This window comes from Geotrypetes seraphini, chromosome 5 (assembly GCF_902459505.1).
Source record: "Geotrypetes seraphini chromosome 5, aGeoSer1.1, whole genome shotgun sequence".
NCBI lineage: Eukaryota > Metazoa > Chordata > Amphibia > Gymnophiona > Dermophiidae > Geotrypetes > Geotrypetes seraphini.
The window spans coordinates 256,346,741-256,370,531 of record NC_047088.1 but is presented as its reverse complement, the minus strand read 5'-3'; the positions used below and the strand labels follow the sequence as shown (position 1 = coordinate 256,370,531).

The 23,791-nt window shown below is 45.0% G+C and overlaps 1 protein-coding gene across 5 annotated transcripts in view; it reads right to left on the bottom strand.

Moving 5' to 3' along the window:
* The window catches only part of CNTNAP5 (contactin associated protein family member 5), an 885,931-nt gene that overhangs the window by 31,754 nt on the left and 830,386 nt on the right, over positions 1 to 23,791 (bottom strand). For all 5 annotated transcript variants that reach the window (XM_033947244.1, XM_033947242.1, XM_033947241.1 and 2 more), the window contains one exon: positions 15,494 to 15,581. In XM_033947244.1, coding sequence (XP_033803135.1) covers positions 15,494 to 15,581 — 88 coding nt within the window. The remainder of the gene's footprint in view (positions 1 to 15,493; positions 15,582 to 23,791) is intronic.

Genomic DNA, 23,791 nt, shown 5'->3' with positions numbered 1-23,791 from the left:
ATTAAGGCTCGCAATAAAATATATTACCATTGCCAGTACAATGTGTACCTAAGAGGTGTTTGTGGGGAGCCTGCTTCTTTTTTAATTTAATTGTTATTAAAGTATTTGTAGTTCAGAAAAAAAAAAAGGGAAAACATATAAGGGAAAGATTGAAGAGATAAAGCGAATGGGAATGGACTTGATAAACTGCCTTTCTGTGGTTACAATGAAAGGTTTACATATTGTATATGAGTAATTTTTTTTTTTTTTTGTAACGGGGGCAATGGAGGGTTAAGTCACTTACATAGAAACATGATGACAGATAAAGGCCAAATGGCCCATCCAGTTTGCCCATCCACAGCATCCACTATCTCCTCCTCTCCCTATTGGCTAAGGCTTTTTACACTTGCATTGTGATGTCATAGAACTTTAGTAGCAAAGCAGATAAAGGCCAAATGGCCCATCTAGTCTGCCCATCCACAGTAACCATTATCTCTTCCTCTCTCCGAGAGATCCCACGTGCCTGTCCAAGGCCCTTTTGAATCCAGACACAGTCTCTGTCTCCACCACCTCTTCTGGGAGACTGTTTCACACATCTACCATCCTTTCTGTAAAAAAGTATTTCCTTAGATTACTCCGGAGCCTCTCACCTCTTAACTTCATCTGTTGCCCTCTCATTCCAGAGCTTCCTTTCAAATGAAAGAGACTCGACTCATGTGCATTTACATGTCGTAGGTGTTTAAACGTCTCTTATCATATCTCCCCTCAACCAATTGGCTGAGGCTCTTAACATTTGCATCTCCTCTTCCTATAGGCTAAGGCTCTGTGCACCTGCATTGTGAGGTCATAGAGCTGCCCATCTGCAGTAACCATAATCTCTTTCTCTCTCCGAGAGATCCCACGTGCCTATCCCAGGCCCTCTTGAATTCAGACACAGTCTCTGTCTCCACCACCTCTTCTGGGAGACTGTTCCACACATCTACCATCCTTTCTGTAAAAAAAGTATTTCCTTAGATTACTCCGGAGCCTGTCGCCTCTTAACTTCATCCTGTGCCCTCTCATTCCAGAGCTTCCTTTCAAATGAAAGAGACTCGATACATGTGCATTTACATGACGTAGGTGTTTAAACGTCTCTTATCATATCTCCCCTCAACCTATTGGCTGAGGCTCTTAACATTTGCATCTCCTCTTCCTATAGGCTAAGGCTCTGTGCACCTGCATTGTGAGGTCATAGAGCTGCCCATCTGCAGTAACCACTATCCCAGGCCCTCTTGAATTCAGACACAGTCTCTGTCTCCACCACCTCATCCGGGAGACTGTTCCACACATCTACCACCCTTTCCGTAAAAAAGTATTTCCTCAGATTACTCTGGAGCCTCTCACCTCTTAACTTCCTGCTATGCCTTCTTGTACAAAATGAAAATACTAATATTTTCTAATGGCGTTAACTATTGCAGAATAACACAGAGGAGGTGAACACTTAAATAGTATAACACTTGCATAGGTTATAATGCATTTAATCAGGTGTGGTTAGATAACTACAGAGAAACTATAAAGATATTACTTATACATATAAATTCTAATAAGGCAGGGGGGTCACTAAAGAGGTAACATTATAAAGAAAATATTAATAAAGTGGTAATGGAAAACTAAATGAAATACAGGTAAAATTCCAGAAGGAGATTATCAAACACTGTGTGGCACATACAAGGAACAAGTATTGCTGACTCATAGGATGGGGGGGGAGGGGAGGCAGTCCTGAGACATTGAATCCAATGCCTATAGCAAATGAATATTGTATCAAGAGGGACCAGCAGAATTTACCATAAGGCCTATTATTTAAAAAGATGGTCTAAGCATATCACGTGAGGGGCGAATATGTGAAAGGAGGGAATGGTACCCAAATATGGGGCAGCTGCAAATATGGTCAGGATCTGAAGAATAAGGGGTGGCGAGATAGGAAGTAGGTGTGAAGGATTTAGGGGTTTGTGAACTGTACCACTCTACCCAATGAGCAGACAGACAGGAGGGGCAAACTATAGATTGTACAGACTATATATTCAATGAATGCACTAAGGCAGGTGTGTCCATCTTGCCAATTTCTGTGCAGAGTACACCCATTTTGGGCCCAAAATGTAAATAAATGATATTGCTTATTTTACTCAAAGTCTCTCAGAGTCTTACTCATCTTGTGGGCAGTGCCTTTGCTCACACTCTCATTGCAGAGCTTCCTTTCAAATGAAAGAGGCTCGACTCAAGGGCATTTACATTACGTAGGTATTTAAACGTCTCTATCATATCTTCCCCTCTGTAGTAAAAAACTGAACCAAGTTCCCCCAGGTTCTCAGGCTGCTGCATAAACCCAGAGCCACATCACCCATATTATATCTTAGCATTGAAGGATAGAATGAGAGTGAGACACACCTAATGAGTGAGAGAAGGAGCTCAGAGAGGGTGCGAGGGACAGCCTTCAAATGAGAGTGACACACGCCTAATAGTGAGAGAAGGAGCTCAGAGAAGGTGCGAGGGACAGCCTTCAAATGAGAGTGAGACACACTTAATGAGTGAGAGAAGGAGCTCAGAGAGGGTGCAAGAGACAGCCTTCAAATGAGAGTGACACATTCCTAATGAGTGAAAGAAGGAGCTCAGAGAGGTTGCAAGAGACAGCCTTCAAATGAGAGTGAGACACGCCTAATGAGTGAGAGAAGGAGCTCAGAGAGGGTGCAAGAGACAGCCTTCAAATGAGAGTGACACACACTTAATGAGTGAGAGAAGGAGCTCAGAGAGGGTGCAAGAGACAGCCTTCAAATGAGAGTGACACACACTTAATGAGTGAGAGAAGGAGCTCAGAGAGAGTGCAAGAGACAGCCTTCAAATGAGAGTGACACACACTTAATGAGTGAGAGAAGGAGCTCAGAGAGGGTGCAAGAGACAGCCTTCAAATGAGAGTGACACACACTTAATGAGTGAGAGAAGGAGCTCAGAGAGGGTGCAAGAGACAGCCTTCAAATGAGAGTGAGACACACCTAATGAGTGAGAGAAGGAGCTCAGAGAGGGTGCAAGAGACAGCCTTCAAATGAGAGTGACACATTCCTAATGAGTGAAAGAAGGAGCTCAGAGAGGGTGCGAGGGACAGCTTTCAAATGAGAGTGACACACGCCTAATAGTGAGAGAAGGAGCTCAGAGAAGGTGCGAGGGACAGCCTTCAAATGAGAGTGAGACACGCCTAATGAGTGAGAGAAGGAGCTCAGAGAGGGTGCAAGAGACAGCCTTCAAATGAGAGTGACACACACTTAATGAGTTAGAGAAGGAGCTCAGAGAGGGTGCAAGAGACAGCCTTCAAATGAGAGTGACACACACTTAATGAGTGAGAGAAGGAGCTCAGAGAGGGCGCGAGGGACAGCCTTCAAATGAGAGTGACACACGCCTAATAGTGAGAGAAGGAGCTCAGAGAAGGTGCGAGGGACAGCCTTCAAATGAGAGTGAGACACGCCTAATGAGTGAGAGAAGGAGCTCAGAGAGGGTGCAAGAGACAGCCTTCAAATGAGAGTGACACACACTTAATGAGTGAGAGAAGGAGCTCAAAGAGGGTGCAAGAGACAGCCTTCAAATGAGAGTGACACACACTTAATGAGTGAGAGAAGGAGCTCAGAGAGGGTGCAAGAGACAGCCTTCAAATGAGAGTGACACATTCCTAATGAGTGAAAGAAGGAGCTCAGAGAGGGTGCGAGGGACAGCCTTCAAATGAGAGTAACACATTCCTAATGAGTGAAAGGAGCTCAGAGAAGGTGCAAGAGACAGCCTTCAAATGAGAGTGACACATTCCTAATGAGTGAAAGAAGGAGCTCAGAGAGGGTGCGAGGGACAGCCTTCAAATGAGAGTGACACACGCCTAATAGTGAGAGAAGGAGCTCAGCCTTCAAATGAGAGTGAGACACGTCTAATGAGTGAGAGAAGGAGCTCAGAGAGGGTGCAAGAGATAGCCTTCAAATGAGAATGACACACACTTAATGAGTGAGAGAAGGAGCTCAGAGAGGGTGCAAGAGACAGCCTTCAAATGAGAGTGACACACACTTAATGAGTGAGAGAATGAGCTCAGAGAGGGTGCAAGAGACAGCCTTCAAACGAGAGTGACACATTCCTAATGAGTGAAAGAAGGAGCTCAGAGAGGGTGCGAGGGACAGCCTTCAAATGAGAGTGACACATTCCTAATGAGTGAAAGAAGGAGCTCAGAGAAGGTGCAAGAGACAACCTTCAAATGAGAGTGACACATTCCTAATGAGTGAAAGAAGGAGCTCAGAGAGGGTGCGAGGGACAGCCTTCAAATGAGAGTGACACACGCCTAATAGTGAGAGAAGGAGCTCAGAGAAGGTGTGAGGGACAGCCTTCAAATGAGAGTGACACACGCCTAATGAGTGAGAGAAGGAGCTCAGAGAAGGTGCAAGAGACAGCCTTCAAATGAGAGTGACACATTCCTAATGAGTGAGAGAAGGAGCTCAGAGAAGGTGCGAGAGACAGCCTTCAAATGAGAGTGACACATTCCTAATGAGTGAAAGAAGGAGCTCAGAGAAGGTGCGAGAGACAGCCTTCAAATGAGAGTGACACATTCCTAATGAGTGAAAGAAGGAGCTCAGAGAGGGTGCGAGGGACAGCCTTCAAATGAGAGTGACACACGCCTAATAGTGAGAGAAGGAGCTCAGAGAAGGTGCGAGGGACAGCCTTCAAATGAGAGTGAGACACGCCTAATGAGTGAGAGAAGGAGCTCAGAGAGGGTGCAAGAGACAGCCTTCAAATGAGAGTGACACATTCCTTTTTTTTTTTGTAATTATTTATTTATAAGATTTTCCATTTTAATACAAACATTACATTATACAATGCAAAAGATCCAGAAACAATATTCAACGAAACTTGTAAAGAAAAACATTATGTCTTATTTAGTCCACAATTTAAACCACAATTTAAAGATCAAGAAAGGAAATAAACTTCCAAAACAGTAGTAACACAATCAACTAATCAAGGTCACAGCATTAGATTCCCAAATTACAGCCAGCTGGCAAGTCATACATTACTAGGCATGGTTACCATTTTCTCTTTTGATCCAATAAATTCCAAAAGTTGTTTGGGCTCAAAGAAAATAAAATTCTTATCTTGAAAAGATACATAACACTTTGCAGGAAATTTAACAAGAAAAGTAGCCCCCAGAGCCAGGGTCCTTGACCTCAAGGACAAGAACTCCTTCCTACGTCTCTGGGTCATCTGAGCTAAATCTGGAAAAACTCGGACATTAGAACCCAAAAACTTATCATTTATATGTCGAAAATACATACGAAGAATAAATTCCCTGTCACTCTCCAAGGCTAAAGTCAACAACATAGTAGTTCTTTGAGTGACAACCTCAAGGGAATTTTCCAGAAATGAAGACAAATTCAAATCCACTACTTTATCCACTGGGGTTTCTATAGGTGTGGATTCCCCTTGTGTTGTCTTTAAATTCAAGTAGTAAGCTCTAACAATTGGAGGTAAGTTTTCTGATGGAATGGCTAAAGTCTCTCGGAAATATTTCCTAGCCATCTCAACTGGTGAAATAATAGGACACTTAGGAAAATTCAAAAATCTTAAATTATTTTTCCTCAGTTGGTTTTCGAAATTTTCCATCTTATGGGAAACATAAGATCTCTCCTTAACCAATTCCACTTGAACCTTCTTTACTTCATTCAAATTATTTTCCTGTTTCTCCAACCTTTCATTAACATTAGTAAGAAGCACCCCTTGTTGCTCCACCTTGGAGAAAACAGTTCCATAATCTGTTTTAATTGTAGATAAAGTCAATTTGAGATTGGAATCCATGACTGATATGGCCTGCCATAGCGCCTCCATGTCTATCTTATCTGGTTTCTTCATCTCCCCAAAACTGATAGTATTCCCTCCCGAGGTACCTCTCACCTCTTCTTCCAAAGTGCAGGGGATTTCTTGATGGCTCCCATCTCCTCCTTCCATTGAAAGGCTTGATAGGGATGTCCCTCCAATGCTGGAATCACTCTCTCCCTCTCGGGACTGTCGGGTTCCAAGCAGTCCCTGCACTTGTGCACTTCCGGGCTGGGGAGGAACCAGCCTCTGGTCCGGACTCAAAGTAGTCCGACTCTCTGCGCTGAGGTTCGCCGAAAGATCCGGATTCCCTCCCGAAGTAACTGGGGTCACCTCACCCATGCGAGCAAAAGCGCTCGTTATGGTAGACTGAATCAGCCGTTGAAGGGGTTCAGCCGCCGGAGGAACAACGCGGGAGACTCCCTTCCTCTTCCCCATGTCGCCACCGGAGAAGAGACACCAACGCAGATTCAGGTACAAACGAGCAGAGAGAGCTTGCTCAGGTGTCCGCTCCCGACGCCATCTTGATCTCCAACGACACATTCCTAATGAGTGAAAGAAGGAGCTCAGAGAGGGTGCGAGGGACAGCCTTCAAATGAGAGTGACACACGCCTAATGAGTAAGAGAAGGAGCTCAGAGAAAGTGCGAGAGACAGCCTTCAAATGAGAGTGACACACGCCTAAGGAGTGAGAGAAGGAGCTCAGAGAAAGTGCGAGAGACAGCCTTCAAATGAGAGTGAGACACGCCTAATGAGTGAGAGAAGGAGCTCAGAGAGGGTGCAAGAGACAGCCTTCAAATGAGAGTGACACACTCCTAATGAGTGAGAGAAGGAGTTCAGAGAGTCTGAGAGTCTTCAAATGAGTGTGACACATCTTAATGAATGAGAAAAGGGGCTCCGTGAGTTTTATATCAAGGAAGCCTTCAAATGAGTGCGACACAATTGTATTGTGTGAGACTCAGTTCTTATGCATACATACGTCATAGGGTAATTTTATTAAATTCTTTTCCCTTAAAGAAAACTACCATTTCATATGTAAAGCAATTTATAAAACTGACCCCTTGATTTTCAAACTCCTGCTGAGCCCTTCCGTGCCCCCATTGCCCATCGCCCACACAAACAGCAGGCAGATACTTTTAATGTGTTTAATTTACAAGTTTCAAAGGGAGAGAACGTGGATATTTTTTCTTGGACAATGTACAAAAATCCCCGTGATTGGAACTATTTCTGTGGTTCACAGCTACATGGGGTGTTTGAGTATTACTCCTGCTATGCGTTCTAAATAAAGGTTTAACCGTGAGTGATTAATTTATTCTGTTTTCAAAAGAAGTCCCATCTAATCATTGCTTTCTCATGAATGCGCTGCATCTTTTTACAATAGATGCAATCATCTCATCGATGTCTAATAAACTGCTCTCCCTGAGACAAGCAGATGAGACAATTCTAAACTCAAAAGTTAATCTAATATGGATTAGCAACTCTGGGACTGAGGAATAGAGAGTTGCGCGGGGACAGAAATCCCACCCATCCCCGCCCGTCCCCGACAGGTTCCTCTCCGTCCCCACCCGTCCCCGTCAGGATCCTCTAAGTCCCCACCCGTCCCCGTCAGGATCCTCTCCGTCCCCACCCGTCCCCGTCAGGATCCTCTCAGTCCCCACCCGTCCCCGTCAGGATCCTCTCCGTCCCCACCTGTCCCCGTCAGGATCCTCTCCGTCCCCACCCGTCCCCGTCAGGATCCTCTCCGTCCCCACCCGTCCCCGTCAGGATCCTCTCCGTCCCCACCCATCCCCATCAGGATCCTCTTCGTCCCCACCCGTCCCCGCCAGGATCCTCTCCGTCCCCACCCGTCCCCGCCAGGATCCTCTCCATCCCCACCCGTCCCCGCAAGAAATTACCTCCATCCCCGCCCGTCCCCATAAAAAGCAGCAATTACTTCTGACAGGATCATCAATCCCACAGTTTCTTTTGCTGTTTTCCTTGTGGAATCTCTTTGGTGGAACCCTTTTTTTGTTTTCTGTTCAGGTAATCCTATATAATAAAACCCTAAGCGCGCATGCACACTTAGGGTTTCGTGTTCCCTGCCACCGTGGTGTGTGATCCGTGGCCGTGTTCCATTTTAGAACCCGGCGGCAGGGATCACTCTGGCCACTCCCCTCCTCCTGCCCTCACTCACCAATCGCTGCTGCAGAAGGAAGCGCAGGCAAGCTCTCTCCCAGCGGCGCCAGAGCCGCATCATTGCCGCCCGATTGCCGGCTGTGATGGCCGCCGCTGCTCTCAAACTGCCCAGTACTGCTGCCGATGCCACTCTTCAAAGGAGCCTGGTGTGAATAGCAGCCGCCTGTAGCAAACTTTGCAGGCCGCTCAGTACCTCAGTAGCGATCGCGTCAGAGGGAACTTGCTACTGAGGTGCATAGCGGCCTGCGAGGTTCACTACAGCTGGCCGCTATCCTCTCCAGGCTGCAAATGAACATGCTGGACAGGGGGAGCAGGTAAGGGGTGCTGATGGACCGGGTAGCAGGGAAGAGGGACAGGGGGAGCACGGAAAAGGTGCTGATGGACCGGGGGGAAAGGAAGAAGGATAAGGGGGGGGGGCACAAAAGAGGTGCTGATGGACAGGGGAGCAGGGAAGAGGACAGGGGGAGCACAAAAGAGGTGCTGATGGACTGGGAAGCAGGGAAGAGGGACAGGGGGAGCACAGAAGAGGTGCTGATGGACGGGGGAGCAGGGAAGAGGTGCTAATGGACGGGGGAGCAGGGAAGAGGGACAGGGGGAGCAGGGAAGAGGTGCTGATGGACGGGGGAGCAAGGAAGAGGGTCAGGGGGAGCAGGGAAGAGGTGCTGATGGACGGGGGAGCAGGGAAGAGGGTCAGGGGGAGCAGGGAAGAGGTGCTGATGGACGGGGGAGCAGGGAAGAGGGACAAGGGGAGCAGGGAAGAGGTGCTGATGGACGGGGGAGCAGGGAAGAGGGACAAGGGGAGCAGGGAAGAGGTGCTGATGGATGGAAGAGCAGGGAAGAGGGACAGGGGGAGCACGGAAGAGGTGATGATGGACAGGGGAGCAGGGAAGAGGGACAGGGGGGAGCAGGGAAGGGGTGCTGCTGGACACGGGGGACATAAAAGGAAGGGAGAAGGGCTACTGTTGAACAGGGGGAGCTGGCAAGGGGTGGTGGTAGACAGCAGAGGAAAAAGAGATAGAAAGAAAGAAAGACAGACAGAAAGCAGCCAAGGAGAGAGAGAGAGAAAGACAGACAGACACATCTATTCTAGCACCCGTTAAAGTAACGGGCTTAAAGACTAGTTATCTTATAAACCCCCTCTTTTACTAAGGCTGACGTGTCTACTATATTATATGGACGAATCCTGCTTCCAAAGCCTTCCATCCCCATGGGAGTCCCGTTGGCTAGAGGGGGGTCCCTCTGGGAGTCCCGTGGGCCAGAGGGGGGTCACCGTGGGAGTCCTGTGGGTTAGGAGGGATTCCCGTTCCCATGCAGACCTCTACTGAGGAGTTTTGATCCCTTAACGAGTAGCAACATTCCATACAGAATCTCAAAGAATAGCAAGATTCCGGAATCCCAGAGAGTAAAAAGATTCTAGAATCCCAAGGAGTAGCTACATTCCATGCTACCGATCCAGGTCAAGCAGTGACTTCCCCCATGTCTTTCTGAATAACAGACTATGGATTTTTCCTCCAGGAACTTGTCCAAACCTTTCTTAAAACCAGCTATGCTATCCGCTCTTACCACATCCTCTGGCAACGTGTTCCAGAGCTTAATTATTCTCTGAGTGAAAAAAATTTAGGCGTGATTCTTGACACTGACCTAAATTTTCATAATCACATTAACCAAATTGTTAAATCCTGCTTCTACAAACTCCGTCTCATACGATCCATTTCCTCATTTTTAGAGCCAAAATCTATTAACATACTTATTCATTCTATGATAATTTCAAAACTAGACTACTGCAACTCTTTACTGTTCAATGTACCACAAAAAGAAAAGAAGAGACTTCAAATAATTCAAAACACCGCAATAAAATTAATCCATAAAGCAAAAAAATACGACCATGTAACTCCTTTACTGATTAAATCCCATTGGTTGCCTATTAATCACCGGATCACCTTTAAAATAGCACTCTTAGTCTTTAAAGCTCTGTTATTTAATGAACCACAATTCATTTCCAGAATGATTATTCCTCATCATTCTCTCCGATCTCTTCGGTCACTATCTCAAGAACTATTGTCGGTCCCCTCATTGAAAATAGTGGGTACAAGAAGAAATGAGATGTTTTCCGTTTTAGCTCCTGAAACTTGGAACGCTCTGCCATTCTATATTAGAAAAGAAAAGGACCTCATCTCATTTAAAAAACTCTTAAAATCCTTTTTATTCAATGATGCTTTTATTAACTAATGATCTAATTATTTGTTGCTTTTTTGCCCCGTCCTTAAATGTTTTTTACCCTTTTTGTCTCTTCCTTCTTAGATTAAGAAAATTGTAACTTTGCCCTCTCTTTCCTAGTGTATCTAGTTAGTCATGAACCTCTTAAGTTTTAATAATGTTTGTTATATATATTATTGTTTTTAAAATGTGTTAAAATTTGTTTTATGACTGTTTGTTCACTCATTAGATGTTTTAAACTGTACATCGCTTAGAAAACTCTGTTTATAGGCGATTTATCAAATAAAATTGAACTTGAACTCCTACTGGTTTTAAAAGTATTTCCCTGTAACTTCATCGAGTGTTAGCGCAGGTCCGTCCCGTTTTATGCAGTGAAACCTAACTACTAATAAGTGAGATTACCAGTAAAATTACATGTCTTAAAAGTAGCCCAAGGTGCTGAAAGGAAAGGATAAGTTTTTTGTCTCTGTCCATGCTGGAAGTAATCAAATGTAGAATGTTGGGTGTTTACTCTCTTAATGGTTTGGGAAGAGGTCATTTAATTTATGTTAACGAAGTTAACTCTCAGACAATGAAGGCTCGACCCCCCACTACTATGTACCGGTTGAGATAGATAAAGGAAGCTTTTTACACCTTTTAGCTTTAAACAATGAAGGACATATCCTGCTCCTTTTTGATTACTTCTTTGAAGCCTATGTATCCTGTCACTAGATATGGTCTGTACTTACGTCATCTGCTAATACCACTGAAGATATATAATGAATGCAGACTAATAAAAAAACAGGCTATCCCTTTAGAACTCTGTCTGGTATCTTTCTTTCTAAGGGGAATTGCCTCCGGACGTCTGTAATAGATGATAGAATGTTTTGCAGGACGATTTCGGGACCAAGAAACGGATCCTGTTCGTTTCAGGTGCTAACTTCCCTCCCCCTCCCTCAAGTATTAGATAATTAGGAACCAGACATGCATTCATATTAATTTCTTCTCTGTGTGATATTGAAAAAGAATGTGGCGAGATATGAATGTGGAGGAGAGTGGAGTCAGGGATGAATAAGAGCATGCCATACTGGAGGAATGTGTCTCAGCTATTCCGCACGTTTCTATACCACCTCTCTTCTCAAAAGAGAGGGCTCAAAGTGGTTTACAAACTAAACATTCATGATAAATTTGAAATACAAACAGGAATCAAGAAGAACACAGAAGATGATTATCTCAAGGGCTACCAGATTTTACTGTAATAAAATCCGGACCCCTAGATCTGCCCCCAGGCCTCTCCAGTTCCACCCATCCTTGACCCATTCCGCCCCAGTCTCGCCCTAGTCACACCCAGCTGCCTGCCCTCCTGCCCGACACAATTTCCAGGAAGCTTTTCAAAACCCAGAGAAAGTGCCGGGTTTTGAAAAGCCGTCCAGACCCCTAGACTTGTCCTCAAAAAGGGAAAATCCGGATGTCTGGTAACCCTAATAATCTCAAACGTTTAGGTCTACATTTCTACTGCCTATCATTAATGATAATTGCATCCACAGAGGCACCTTTGAAATGCCTCAGGTCGTTTCCGACATTAACCACGCCTACTTCAACCTTAGGTCTTCCAAGGCACCTCTGTAGATGTGATGACGGCACCGTTTTTCTAGGTGCCTATTTTTTAATTTTTTTTTTTAACATTTTAAAACCTTTTAAAATGTTTTTTTTACTGATTTAAGTTAGGCGGCAGTAGGGTGCCTTCCAATACCTATGGGCCCAAATCTCTACTGGAAGGCTATTCCAAGTTGAGGCCCCCACCTACCTCGATTTCAGAAAACTACTCAAAACCCACCTATTCCACGGACAGAACCCTAAATAACCTTTCTTCCTCTGCCCCCTCCTACTCCTTCTTATCGTACTTTCCCTATCTACTATCCTCAAAGACTTTTATTTTCCCTCCTCCTGCTAACCTTAACGACATTGTTGTTTGTAATTTTGATTAATTGATGTGAACCGCCTAGAACTCCCTGGGTATGGCGGTATACAAGAATAAAGTTATTATTATTATTATAAAAGAAAAATGATTGCTCAAGAATCTTTTTTGGAGGGGGGGGGGGCCTTAATTTGAATTTCTACCATGGAAATAATACTCATTGATCTAGCATGTGGACAAAATAGAGGGATAAGAGCTTTAGAATTTTAAATTACCTTTTAAGATTTTTTTATGTCATGTTTCCAAGTTATCCCTCCTCTCCCCTTTTACAAAGCCACGTTAAGCTTTTTTATCGCCAGCTACAGCGGTATTGGCTGCGGCGGTATTAGCTAATACCGCCACAGTCGGTGATAAAAAAAAAAGCCTAACGCAGCTTCATTTAAAAAAAGGGAGGGGGTATGTGAGAGAGAATTACCTAATTGTCATCCTAAACATTCATTACATACATTCTCAACAACAGAAACTTCTTTATATTCCTTCTGTGAAAATACGTCATCTTGAATGTGCTCGTAAAAGAGCTTATTCACTGTTTATAGCTGGAATCAGCTTCCTTCTTATAATATGTTGTTGTTTTGTAAAGCTATAAAAACATATTTGTTTCTTGATTAACTGTTATATTATGGTGCAGAAGCACAGTTTAAATTGTTTCACTCTATAACAGTGGTCTCCAACTCAAAGCCTTTGCAGGGCCACATTTTGGATTTATTGGTACTTGGAGGGCCTCAGAAAAAAATAGTTAATGTCTTATTAAAGAAATGACAATTTTGCATGAGGTAAAACTCTTTATAAATCTTTCCTTTTGGCTAAGTCTTAATAATAATATTGTCATTTATAGCTAAAGAGACATAAGATCAAGAAACTGTTTTATTTTACTTTTTTGATTATGATAAACATGCCGAGGGCCTCAAAATAGTACCTGGCGGGCCGCATGTGGCCCCCAGGCCCCGTGATTGAGACCACTGCTCTATAATATACCATGGTTTGAAATTTGAAAGAATGTAAAATGTAATTTGTTTTATGCTTGGATAGGGTTACCAGATTTTCCAAACAGAAAATCCGGACCCATAGCCCTTCCCCCATGCCCGCCCCATTCTGGCCGACCACACCCCGCTCCGCCCACAGCCCCGCCCTCCTCGACTTGCATGAGCAACGAGCGACGTCGGGATAGCATCCGCGCAAAGTGTCGGGTATTGAAAAGCCTTCTGGATCCCTGGACATGTCCTCAAAAGTACGACATATCTGGGGAAATCCGGATGCCTGGTAATCCTATTTATGGATGTATATTTGTAACCTGAGCTGGCCTAACCTTGGAGGATGGGCTAGAAAATTAACACAAAAGCGCACAAGAGGTTTTTGGCGCCATCCAGCGTGCTTTAGGCTCTGTGCTGCTCCGACGCTCATAGGAACGACCGTCAGAGCAGCGCAAAGCATTAAGCGCAGCAACCAGTGCTAAAAACCTCTTGCACGCTTTTGTTAAAGGGGGTGGGTGTAAATAAATAAATTTATTAGAATGTACACGAATTAATGTTGGCGTTAAATCAATTTACGATGCTCAAATATTTTTAAGGCACGCTACCAAACCAAATGCTCACAAATAAATTCATATGTCAGAATTAAATATTCCATGACCGAAATTAAAATTAATATCTGCCCCCCCTTCTCCACACAACTCATTCTGAAAGAGCGCCAAGATTGGCAATGGTCAATGTGAGATACAGTAGTACCTCGGTTTACGAGTGCACCGGTTTGCGAGTGTTTTGCAAGACGAGCAAAACATTCGCAAATTTGGTGCCTCGTAAATCGAGCTTGCCTCGCTGTACGAGCGCCCCCCCCCCCCCCGCGAACCATCACCCTCCCCCCCTTGATCCGGCACCCCCCCGCTGCCATCGGGCACACACCCCCCCCCCGGCGCCACCTGAGATCCCCCAACCCACCCGAACCCTATTCTTACTTCCAATGTAGCCTCCGCATCGGCACCAGCATGTTCTGTGCCCGAAAATCTGCTTCCTGTGCCGGGCCTTGAGCACAGGAAGCAGATTTTCGAGGGGGGTGCCAGATCGCGAGGGGGAGAGTGCCGGATCGCGGGGGGGGGGGCCTTCGGGGGGAGCAATGCCGGTTCTCGTGGGGGGGGGGGAGCAGCGCTGCTGGCCTCGGGGGGGGGGAAGGTTTGGGGTGGGAACATATCAAAGCAAGTTTCCCTTACTTCCTATGGGGAAACTTGCTTTGATATACGAGCATTTTGGATTACGAGCATGCTCCTGGAAAGGATTATGCTCGTAATCCAAGGTACCACTGTATAAGGGAACAGCTGTAAGTAGTTCCATCATCCTTACGTTACATTACATTATTATTTGAATACCGTATAACCATATTTAGTTCTATATGATTCACAATTTAAAAGTCTGAGACAAATCTCAGGAGTTACAACAAATGAAAGATTGATAAATCCTAGTCTTACATTACAAAAATGTTTTCTGAAATGTTTATATGATACAGCATTGGATATTAACCGACTAAATTCCTCGTCTCTGACTGCTGCCTGAAACGAAAGTAACGTATCAAAATATTTTTTTCTATCGACATTCCTTTACGGAAGGGAAAATGAAATATGTTTTGAGGCGTTGAAATCGTTTCAGGGGTGTCCAACCTTTTGGCTTCCCTGGGCCGCATTGGCCAAAAAAAAAAAAAATGTTTCTGGGGTCGCATAAACACGCAAACGCTGCAGCAAGACAGAGGAGGGAGCCGGCAAGACGGTAAACACCCGGGGGTAGCAGAGGAAAACACTGCATCGCCCTCGATCGGAGCCGCACAAAATACTTGGGCCGCAGGTTGGACACCCCTGGTTTAGATAAAGCCAGTTCAAAGGGATCCTTTAAATAATTTGCAGTGAGGCCAAACAACACTTTATAACATAGTAATCTAAATTTGAAAACGACTCTGGCAGTTTACGATCGAAAGGAGTGACATGATCTGATTTTTTTTTCAGATTAAAAATTAACCTAACAGCTGCATTCTGAACTTCCCTGCACTGCAGTGCCTTCCAGGGTGACATCTATAACTGTAAATATATAACTTCATAGTTTGAACGCTATACAGCTCCCCTAGGAATTCTTTCTCTTAATGTGACTTAACGTCTGTTCATGGTTCTAACAAATTGTGAATGTCTAGCTGATTTGAGAATGGATAACACTTTCAGATATCACCGTTTTAATTAGTAATCATTAATGCATATCATAAGTAATTAAATAAGTTCTTTACATGGTTATATCCATCTACTATTAGTAAGAAATTTGCAAACCTACCTGTGACTTTGCCTAAAACGAGTGATTTCATGGCCTTGAACTCAATTTCTACGGAGAAGTTGTATTTTAGTCTGAGAATCTGGTCAACCTGAAAGAATAAGACAAAATCCATCAATTGCCTTACATGCACGGGTACCCAAGGTCAAGCCAGATGCACCACAGAGGTCTGACCGGGAGTAAAGGAGATCGCCCTGTCTCTTTCTGTCCTAGATTTACAGACAAAGCATTGGAAGGGAAGAGGAAGAACCGGTAACTGAGGGGGGAAAGAGAATGAAGCTTTAGAAACAGACATATATGATGCAATGTTTGTGACTGCCCTTATGCACATCTTGAAAAATTGGAAGTCCTCTTCATTACTAAACTATACCTTCTGGTGGAATTCTTTGAGCATGTATCATAAATTTGAATCATATGCTTATGAAAAGAAAAATATAATTCGACTTTCCAAAAATTTGATACAATGTAAATCACCCTGGAAATTCCTGGACTCATATGTTCAATCTATTTCATAGACACTCCTCTCTTCTTCTTCTTCCTCTTCCTCTTCTTTTTCTTTACCTTCATCTTTTTTCCTCATTTTATTCTTTTTTTTTTTTTCTTCCTTCAATTTCTCTTTCCTCTTATCTTTTCTTTTACTATTTTTTCATGAACAGTCCTAGTACTTTAGATCTTTTAAAACGATTCAATTCTACATTGCACAATGTAACTGAATATTTGTTATACTAAATGTTTTGTTTTATATTTTGATACCATGTACTTGAACTGTTTCTTATATTTTTTCAAAAAAATCAATAAAAAATATTGAACTAAAAAAAAAAAAAAAAAGAAACAGACATATATGAAAAGATGGAAAACAATGGATAAATTCCGATGAGAGAACTAGAGTGGGCTAGTGAGGACATTGATGGGATTCCTGAAACTAGAGAATGACACGGGGGAAAAAAAATTAATCACCGTTCCCACCCCGACCCCGTGCGCTCAGTCCCCATCCCTGCCCCGTCCCCTCAAGCTCGGTCTCCGTCCCTGCCCCATCCTCGCAAGCTCGGTCCCCATCCCCGCCCTGCAAACTGTCAGATACCATCCACACAAGCCTCGAATAGTTATGATTTTACACTGAACTTATTTTATTAAAGTATAAAAAGAGACAATATTTTGTACAATTGTAATTTTATTAAGACAAATAATACAGAGCAAGGATCAACCAAACCCCTGTCTCCCCTCCCTTTCACAAATATCCCCTCCACTATTGTGAAAACTGAACAAACCAAGTTACTACAGAATGCTACATAGAAAAATCAAGCTAACAGAATACTTCAGTCACGCATGGCAAGAATAGTGTTAGGGTGGGCAACTAGGGCAACTGCCCCCTGGTCATAGAGAGAGCCCTAAGCACAGCCTGGGCTTTGCGGTCCCCAGTTATGTCTAATACCAGCTCTAGCAGGATACATATTTCAAATCTGAAACATTCTGGTAATTTTATTCTTCAGATCACATTGGTCTCAGGCTTTGGTTTTGGGTTCCTTCTGTCTTCATCGTGGTATGGCTGGCTCCTGAAAGTAAAATAGGCCCAAGAGGAGCTGGAGAGGAGATGCCGAGTCTGACACGGGCGCAATTTTTTTTACCACAGGAGAAAGACTTTTCACTGCTCTCACAGGGCGGTGAAAGGTCTTGTCCCCATTCCTGCGGTAAATCAGTTGCAAATGTCTCCATTCCTGCGGATTTACTGCGGTGACCACGGTTTACCGTGATAAACGGTCGCCATGTCATTCTCTACTTGATAGGATTGTCGAAGGAGCAGGAGGGACTGAGCGCTTCTCCTGCTCTCAACTATTTTCAAGGTACAGGGGTGGGTGGGCCGGGCTCGACCGCCTGGGCCGACCAGTGGTGGGAAGCCTAGGAGCAGGAGGGACTGAGCACCCCTCCTGCTTCCAAATTTAATGTGGTCAGGCTGTTCCGTGTTGTGGGTGGGCCGTGCCTGGAGGGCAGCGAGGGCCATGCCAGGAGGGGGGCAAGGGCTGGTGTCGGGCAGGGCCGGTGCCCACTCTCTTGCCTGCTCCCGGACTCTCCTGCTCTCTGCCGCCATTCCCCGCAGTGCAGGCCCGCTTTAAAACCACGGGCTTGCACTGAAGGGAATGGCGGAAGAGAGCAAGAGAGTCCGGGAGCAGGCAAAAGAGATTCGGGCTGGGCTGAGCCCTGACAGCAGTGACAGGAGGCTGCTTCTCCAGTCACTACTGTCAGGGTGTGCGTATGAGCGGGGATCGCTCTGGCCGTGGGTAGGGGAGGGGGGCGTGCTAATGATCGTCCCCATTTGCATGCAGGCCTTTACTGAATCATTCGGCCGGCATGCAAACGGAAACGGATTGTGCACGGTTTGGAGGTTTAGTGAATCCTGGCCATAGATTGCTACCGAAGAGCAGGGTTCATCTGTAGTCCTTCAAAATTACAAGAAAAGAGAAAGGGCATCTGAGCTACTTGTAAATTCCAGCAATGCGCCATGACCACAAACTTTGTGGCTCAGAAATATTTTTAAAGCTGACGGATTAAAGTATTTATCACCTCTATCAGTCCAGGTACAGTTTACAGGATCCAAATCAGTCATCTTTTAGAGCACAGTCTCCCTGAATTACCATCCAGCATATCTGCCAACTGCAAGTGATAATTAACTGCTAACAGCACTGATAATCTTGCTGGTAAAGCTGCTAGCTCTCTTAGCACCTAGCAGTAGAACAGAGAGAACAAGGAAAACTGTGTTTGACCCCTGCCACCCCCAATTCTATAACAGTAAAGCACTCCTGAAATATATAGTAGAAGCGAAGTACTGGAGAGATTTTGTAGATACTTTTGCTACAATTACTGTTCTGTCTGCCACATGGTGATGGCACTGCCCCTGTCATAACTCAATAATTGATCCCTTGAGCTGTTAATCACTAGCTTTCACCCTGTTAAGTTCAATCAATTTGTACCGTCTTTTAATCTTTGTAAACCGCATAGAACTTCACGGTCCTAAGGTATATAAACTGTTATTATTATTATTATTATAACTGATTTTAAAAGATGTTAAATGAATCCTGTTTCAGAGCACCATCTTTGGAGTCAAATCACTGCTCCTTGCGACCCTGGACAAGTCACTTAGGCCTGGATTCACTAACCTGCCCAATCGGGCCCGATCCGGGTCCGATCTGAGCAGGTCCGATGAATTCAGGAACAAAAAATATGCAGATGGGGGCAATCGGAGGTCTGTGCATGGCCGTCTTAGATGCAACCTTTTTTTTTTAACTTAAAACTTTAGTTTTTAGCCCTGAGAGCCCGTGGTTTTAACTCGCTGGGCGGGGAAGGGTAAGAGCGCTTCAGGGAAGGGCAGGAGAACGGTGATGCGACAGGAGAGATTCGAGGCAGAGCAGGGTGGCATGAAGGAGAGCAGCAGAGATAAGAAGCAAGGCAGAGCATGGCAGCATTTGGGGCGAGCAGGCAGGAGAGATTGCAGGGCAGAGAGCAGGGCTTCTAGTCGGAAAGACGTTTTCGACTGGTCCCCAGCAGTCGCTTCTTCAGGTGATCGGCCAGCCCAGTCAGATTGGAAATTTGGTGTAGTGAATTGGGCCGCTGTCCAATTTGCATGCGTTTCACCTCATTTTGAGGAAGGGATAAGAAGTCCTGTAAGCCCAGGTGAAGACCCCTGAGAATGAAGACCCTTGAGAATTTTCCCAATATAGCAGGGACAGGCCAAAAAACAGGCTAAGACCTAAAATGGTTGCTGAAAGAAGCACAATGGACACTCTGACTAAAAAACAGTCAGCTCTGAAAGACACTTCTGCTTTTCTTGAAAGCAGGGTCAAACAGAAGGCACAGCTGGAGAGAAAAACAATTCTAGTGAAAGAGAGATCTTAGCCCTATAAAGGTATGAGAAGCTTATGAAAGTTTCACCAGAAGAAGGACGAATGCTGCGCAGGAAGCAAGAAAGCGGGATCCGGAAGGTTCGCCCCCCACATTTCGCCCCCAGCAATTCGCCCCTCACATTTCGCCCCCCACATTTCGCCCCCAGACAAATTTCGCCCCCACACATTTCGCCCCCACACATTTCGCCCCCCGGATGTTTTGCCCCCACACATTTCGCCCCCGCACATTTCGCCCCCCGCACATTTCGCAGATGTTTAAAAAAAAAAAAAAAAAAAGGGAGGGCGGAAAGGAGCGGTCCGCCCCGCACGGGCGTACCTTCTGCTTGGGAGCGTCGCGCTTTCCCTGCGCCCTGCTTCCCGGCTCTCTCCTCGTGTGGCTGGGGCAGGGTAAAGGGTGGGGGGGGGGCTGCTTGAGAGGAGTCGCGGCGGTAGCCGCGCCGGCGTTTCTGAGCCGGCGACTCCTTCCTCCTAGGGTGCGGGTCGCGTTGGCGCTGCGACAGCGTTCCGGGCCGGTCTCTCCCTCCCCCCCCCCAGGCCACGGGCCGCAACTCCCTCCTCACATGCCGCGGGCTGCGTGGGGACCAGTTTAGCGTAGTGGCCAGCGCTAAAAAAGGGAGGGCGGAAAGGAGCGGTCCGCCCCGCACGGGCGTACCTTCTGCTTGGGAGCGTCGCGCTTTCCCTGCGCCCTGCTTCCCGGCTCTCTCCTCGTGTGGCTGGGGCAGGGTAAAGGGTGGGGGGGGCTGCTTGAGAGGAGTCGCCGCTGGAGAGGAGTCGCGGCGGTAGCCGCGCCGGCGTTTCTGAGCCGGCGACTCCTTCCTCCTAGGGCGCGGGTCGCGTTGGCGCTGCGACAGTGTTCCGGGCCGGCCTCTCCCTCCCCCCCCCCCAGGCCACGGGCTGCAACTCCCTCCTCACATGCCGCGGGCTGCGTGGGGACCAGTTTAGCGTAGTGGCCAGCGCTAAACTAGCCCAATGCGAAATGTGCAGTACACATAATCAGGGGCGAAATGTGCGGGGGCGAAATGTGTGGGGGCGAAACATCCGGGGGGCGAAATGTGCGGGGGCGAAATGTGCGGGGGCGAAATGTGTGGGGGCGAAACATCCGGGGGGCGAAATGTGCGGGGGCGAAATGTGAGGGGCGAATTGCTGGGGGCGAAATGTGGGGGGCGAAACTTCCGTGAACCCAAGAAAGCTGACCACAGAGCTGGAAAACCGTTAGGCCCAGGTGCTCGAGGGAGGTTCTTGATATATTAAAAGGACATTTACGGGGAAGTAAGGGAGAAGTAGATGAAAAAAGGCGTGACACAGTATCACTCAATTATGTTAACCAATCCATAGATTACTAAATGAGATAAGAAATATGATTAACCAATGAAAGTGTGAAATGTAACATGCACCAACATGGGCCAGAGCTGTCAGAATCAAATAAAAGAAAGCTCCTTAAACCAAGGTGGCAGAACTATTCAGAAGTTCTCCATCAGCCTGGCCAGCCTGGTACATCATCTATTACTCTGTATGCTGTGTGGTTTATTCTTGTAAGCTATTGCTATTTGATTATTAAATTCATATTACTTGAACCAGCATAAAGAGAATTGAGTGGTCTGTCAGTGAAGGCCGTAATAGCCGGCTCTTCAATTTGCATGTATGGATTCGAAGCGGATCGCAGGTGAGGTAAGTGAATCAGGCCGGATGGAAATTTGATAGTAAAGGGGTCGCAAACCGATCAGTACTACACAATCGGTTTGCTTAATGAATCTAGTCCTTAATCCCCCATTGCCTCAGGTACATTAGAGAAAGTGTGAGAGTCTGCCGGCAAAGAAATTGAAAAATTCTTTAGTACCTGAATAAGTTCATGTAAACCATTCTGAGCTCCTCAGTGGAGAACAGTATATAAAACTGAATGAATAAATAGTGTGAAAAGCTTCAGCCTCTGATAACCAGAGCTGGTTTTGTGACATCATAATGCCTCATTCCACCAATAAGAGTCAACCTCATCAGTGATGTCACAATGAATTGACTGTCCTATACTTGGCTCACTTTTACAACATTTTGATTTCTAGAGTGGTGCAGTGGTTAAAGCTACAGCCTCAGCATCCTGAGGTTGTGGGTTCAAACCTGGGCAAGCCACTCAATCCCCCCATTGCTCCATCTCCAATAGACAGAGTGTGAGCCACCAGGACAGACAGGGAAAAATGCTGGAGTACCTGAATAAATTCATGTAAACTGTTCTTAGCTTCCCTGAGAGGATGGTATAGAAAATTGAATAAAATACTTTTTTGTGTACCCAGTTCTAACTCTACCATCAAGAATTAGAGACCTGCTTATGCAGGACCCTTGAACCTGGATATGTTAAATAAAGTAGGGAAACTAATTACCAGTATGTGTGCAATTATACAATACTAATAAATTTTGTGAGATATGTAGGATGAATATATTATAGTATAAATCAGTGGTTCCCAAACCTGTCCTGGGGGACCCCCAGCCAGTCAGGTTTTCAAGATATCCCTAATGAATATGCATGAGAGAGATTTGCATATAATGGAAGTGACAGGTATGCAAATCTCTCTCATGCATATTCATTAGGGATATCTTGAAAACCTGACTGGCTGGGGGTCCCCCAGGACAGGTTTGGGAACCACTGATTTATACTATAATATATTCATCCTACATATCTCACAAAATTTACTAGTATCATGTAATTGCACACATAATGGTAATTAGTTTCCCTACTTTATTTAACATATCCAGGTTCAAGGGTCCTGCATAAGCAGGTCTCTAATTCTTGACGGAAGAGTTAGAACTGGGTACACAAAAAAGTATTTTATTTATTCAATTTTCCAGGACAGGTTTGGGAACCACTGGTATAAATGCTGAAGTATACATAGGGCAAAGATAGTATACTCAAGTGTATATATATAGGGTGAAAATATAGTAAGTAATTACTGTAAAAGACTAACCCCCTCTTTTACTAAGGTGCGCTAATCTTTATAGCATGCGCTAATCACAAGCTAAATGCTAGCGCGTGCATGTTATTCTATGAACGCGCTAGTGGTTAGCATACGTGTTGATTTAGCGCGCACTAAATGTGCGCTAAAATGCAACATTTATAAAAGAGGGTCTAAATGTGAAACATATGTAAATGTATTATAACATCACTACAAAAGCTCTGTATTGTAACACCATTATGGAAGCTCAAAGGCATCAAATTATAGAAAATTTGGCGGTTTGATTTTAAATTATCATTCCCAATCCTTGAGAGCCCCAAATGAGCCAGCTTTTTATGATATTCCTAATGAAAATGCGTGTGACAGATTTGCATACAATAGAAGTCGTATATATAGAGTTATCATATGGCTCCAGAAAAAGAAGCCATATGTATTGTATTGTTTACTGATATTGGAGGAGTGCTTTAAGTTTGAGTGGATAGGGTCCTGTACTCACTATTGAATGTGATTGATTATATTTATTGAGTATAATAGATTAAATATTTTTCATTGTATAAAAATTCTTTTGATTCTCTTTTTAGAAGAATATCATATCCAGAAAAAAAAACCCCAGATTGATTCATCTGGGTTTTATTTCCATTGCTTTTAGTGGAAGTAAAACCCATATGTCTCAATATGTTCTCCTAACTACCATTGCTTTCAGTGAAAGTAAAACCTAGATGTCTCAATCTGTCTTCCTTTTTCTGGAGCCATATGGTAACTCTAGATATACATGCCTTTGGAGGCCGTCGAGTCAGGCTTATCGATTTGTTATTTCCTGGAACTCCCCTGGAACCCTTTTCAAAAATTGGCCTAACATTGGCAACCCTCCAATCTTCAGGTACTACAATTTTAGCACGCTGCACGCTAATGGGTAGGAGAGAGAGGGGAGAAAACTCTGAAGGAAAGTGAGGAGAGGAGAGAGAGGAACAGATGCTGGAGGGAAGTGGGGAGGAGTGAGAGAGGTGAGCACATACTGGATGGATGGAGGGGATAAAGAAAAATAGAACATGTTGGATTGGGAGTAAGAGGATACCTAACTACACCGGAAGAAACTGAAACTCATCTATTTGACACTTAATCACCTGTATCCTCTCCTCCCCCCCTCCCCCCCTCTCCCTACCCCCTCCTACCCTTTTCTTCTTTTCTCTTCTCCCACCCCTCCTCCTTCCTCGCCTCCCTCTTTAAGTCGCCTTGAGCCTACCTAGGTATGAGCGACGCAGAAATAGAAGATTAGATTAGATTAGATTTAGTGAGATACTGGGAGGGGTGAGGGAAAGAGGTGGCACAATGAAAGGGAAATGCGTGGGTCTTCCCCACACACTAAGGCCATTTTTACTGCAGCAGAAAAAATGGCCAAATCTCCTATTTTTTTGTATTAACCATTAAAACAGATTAGTGCATGAGTCCTTACCACCACCCAT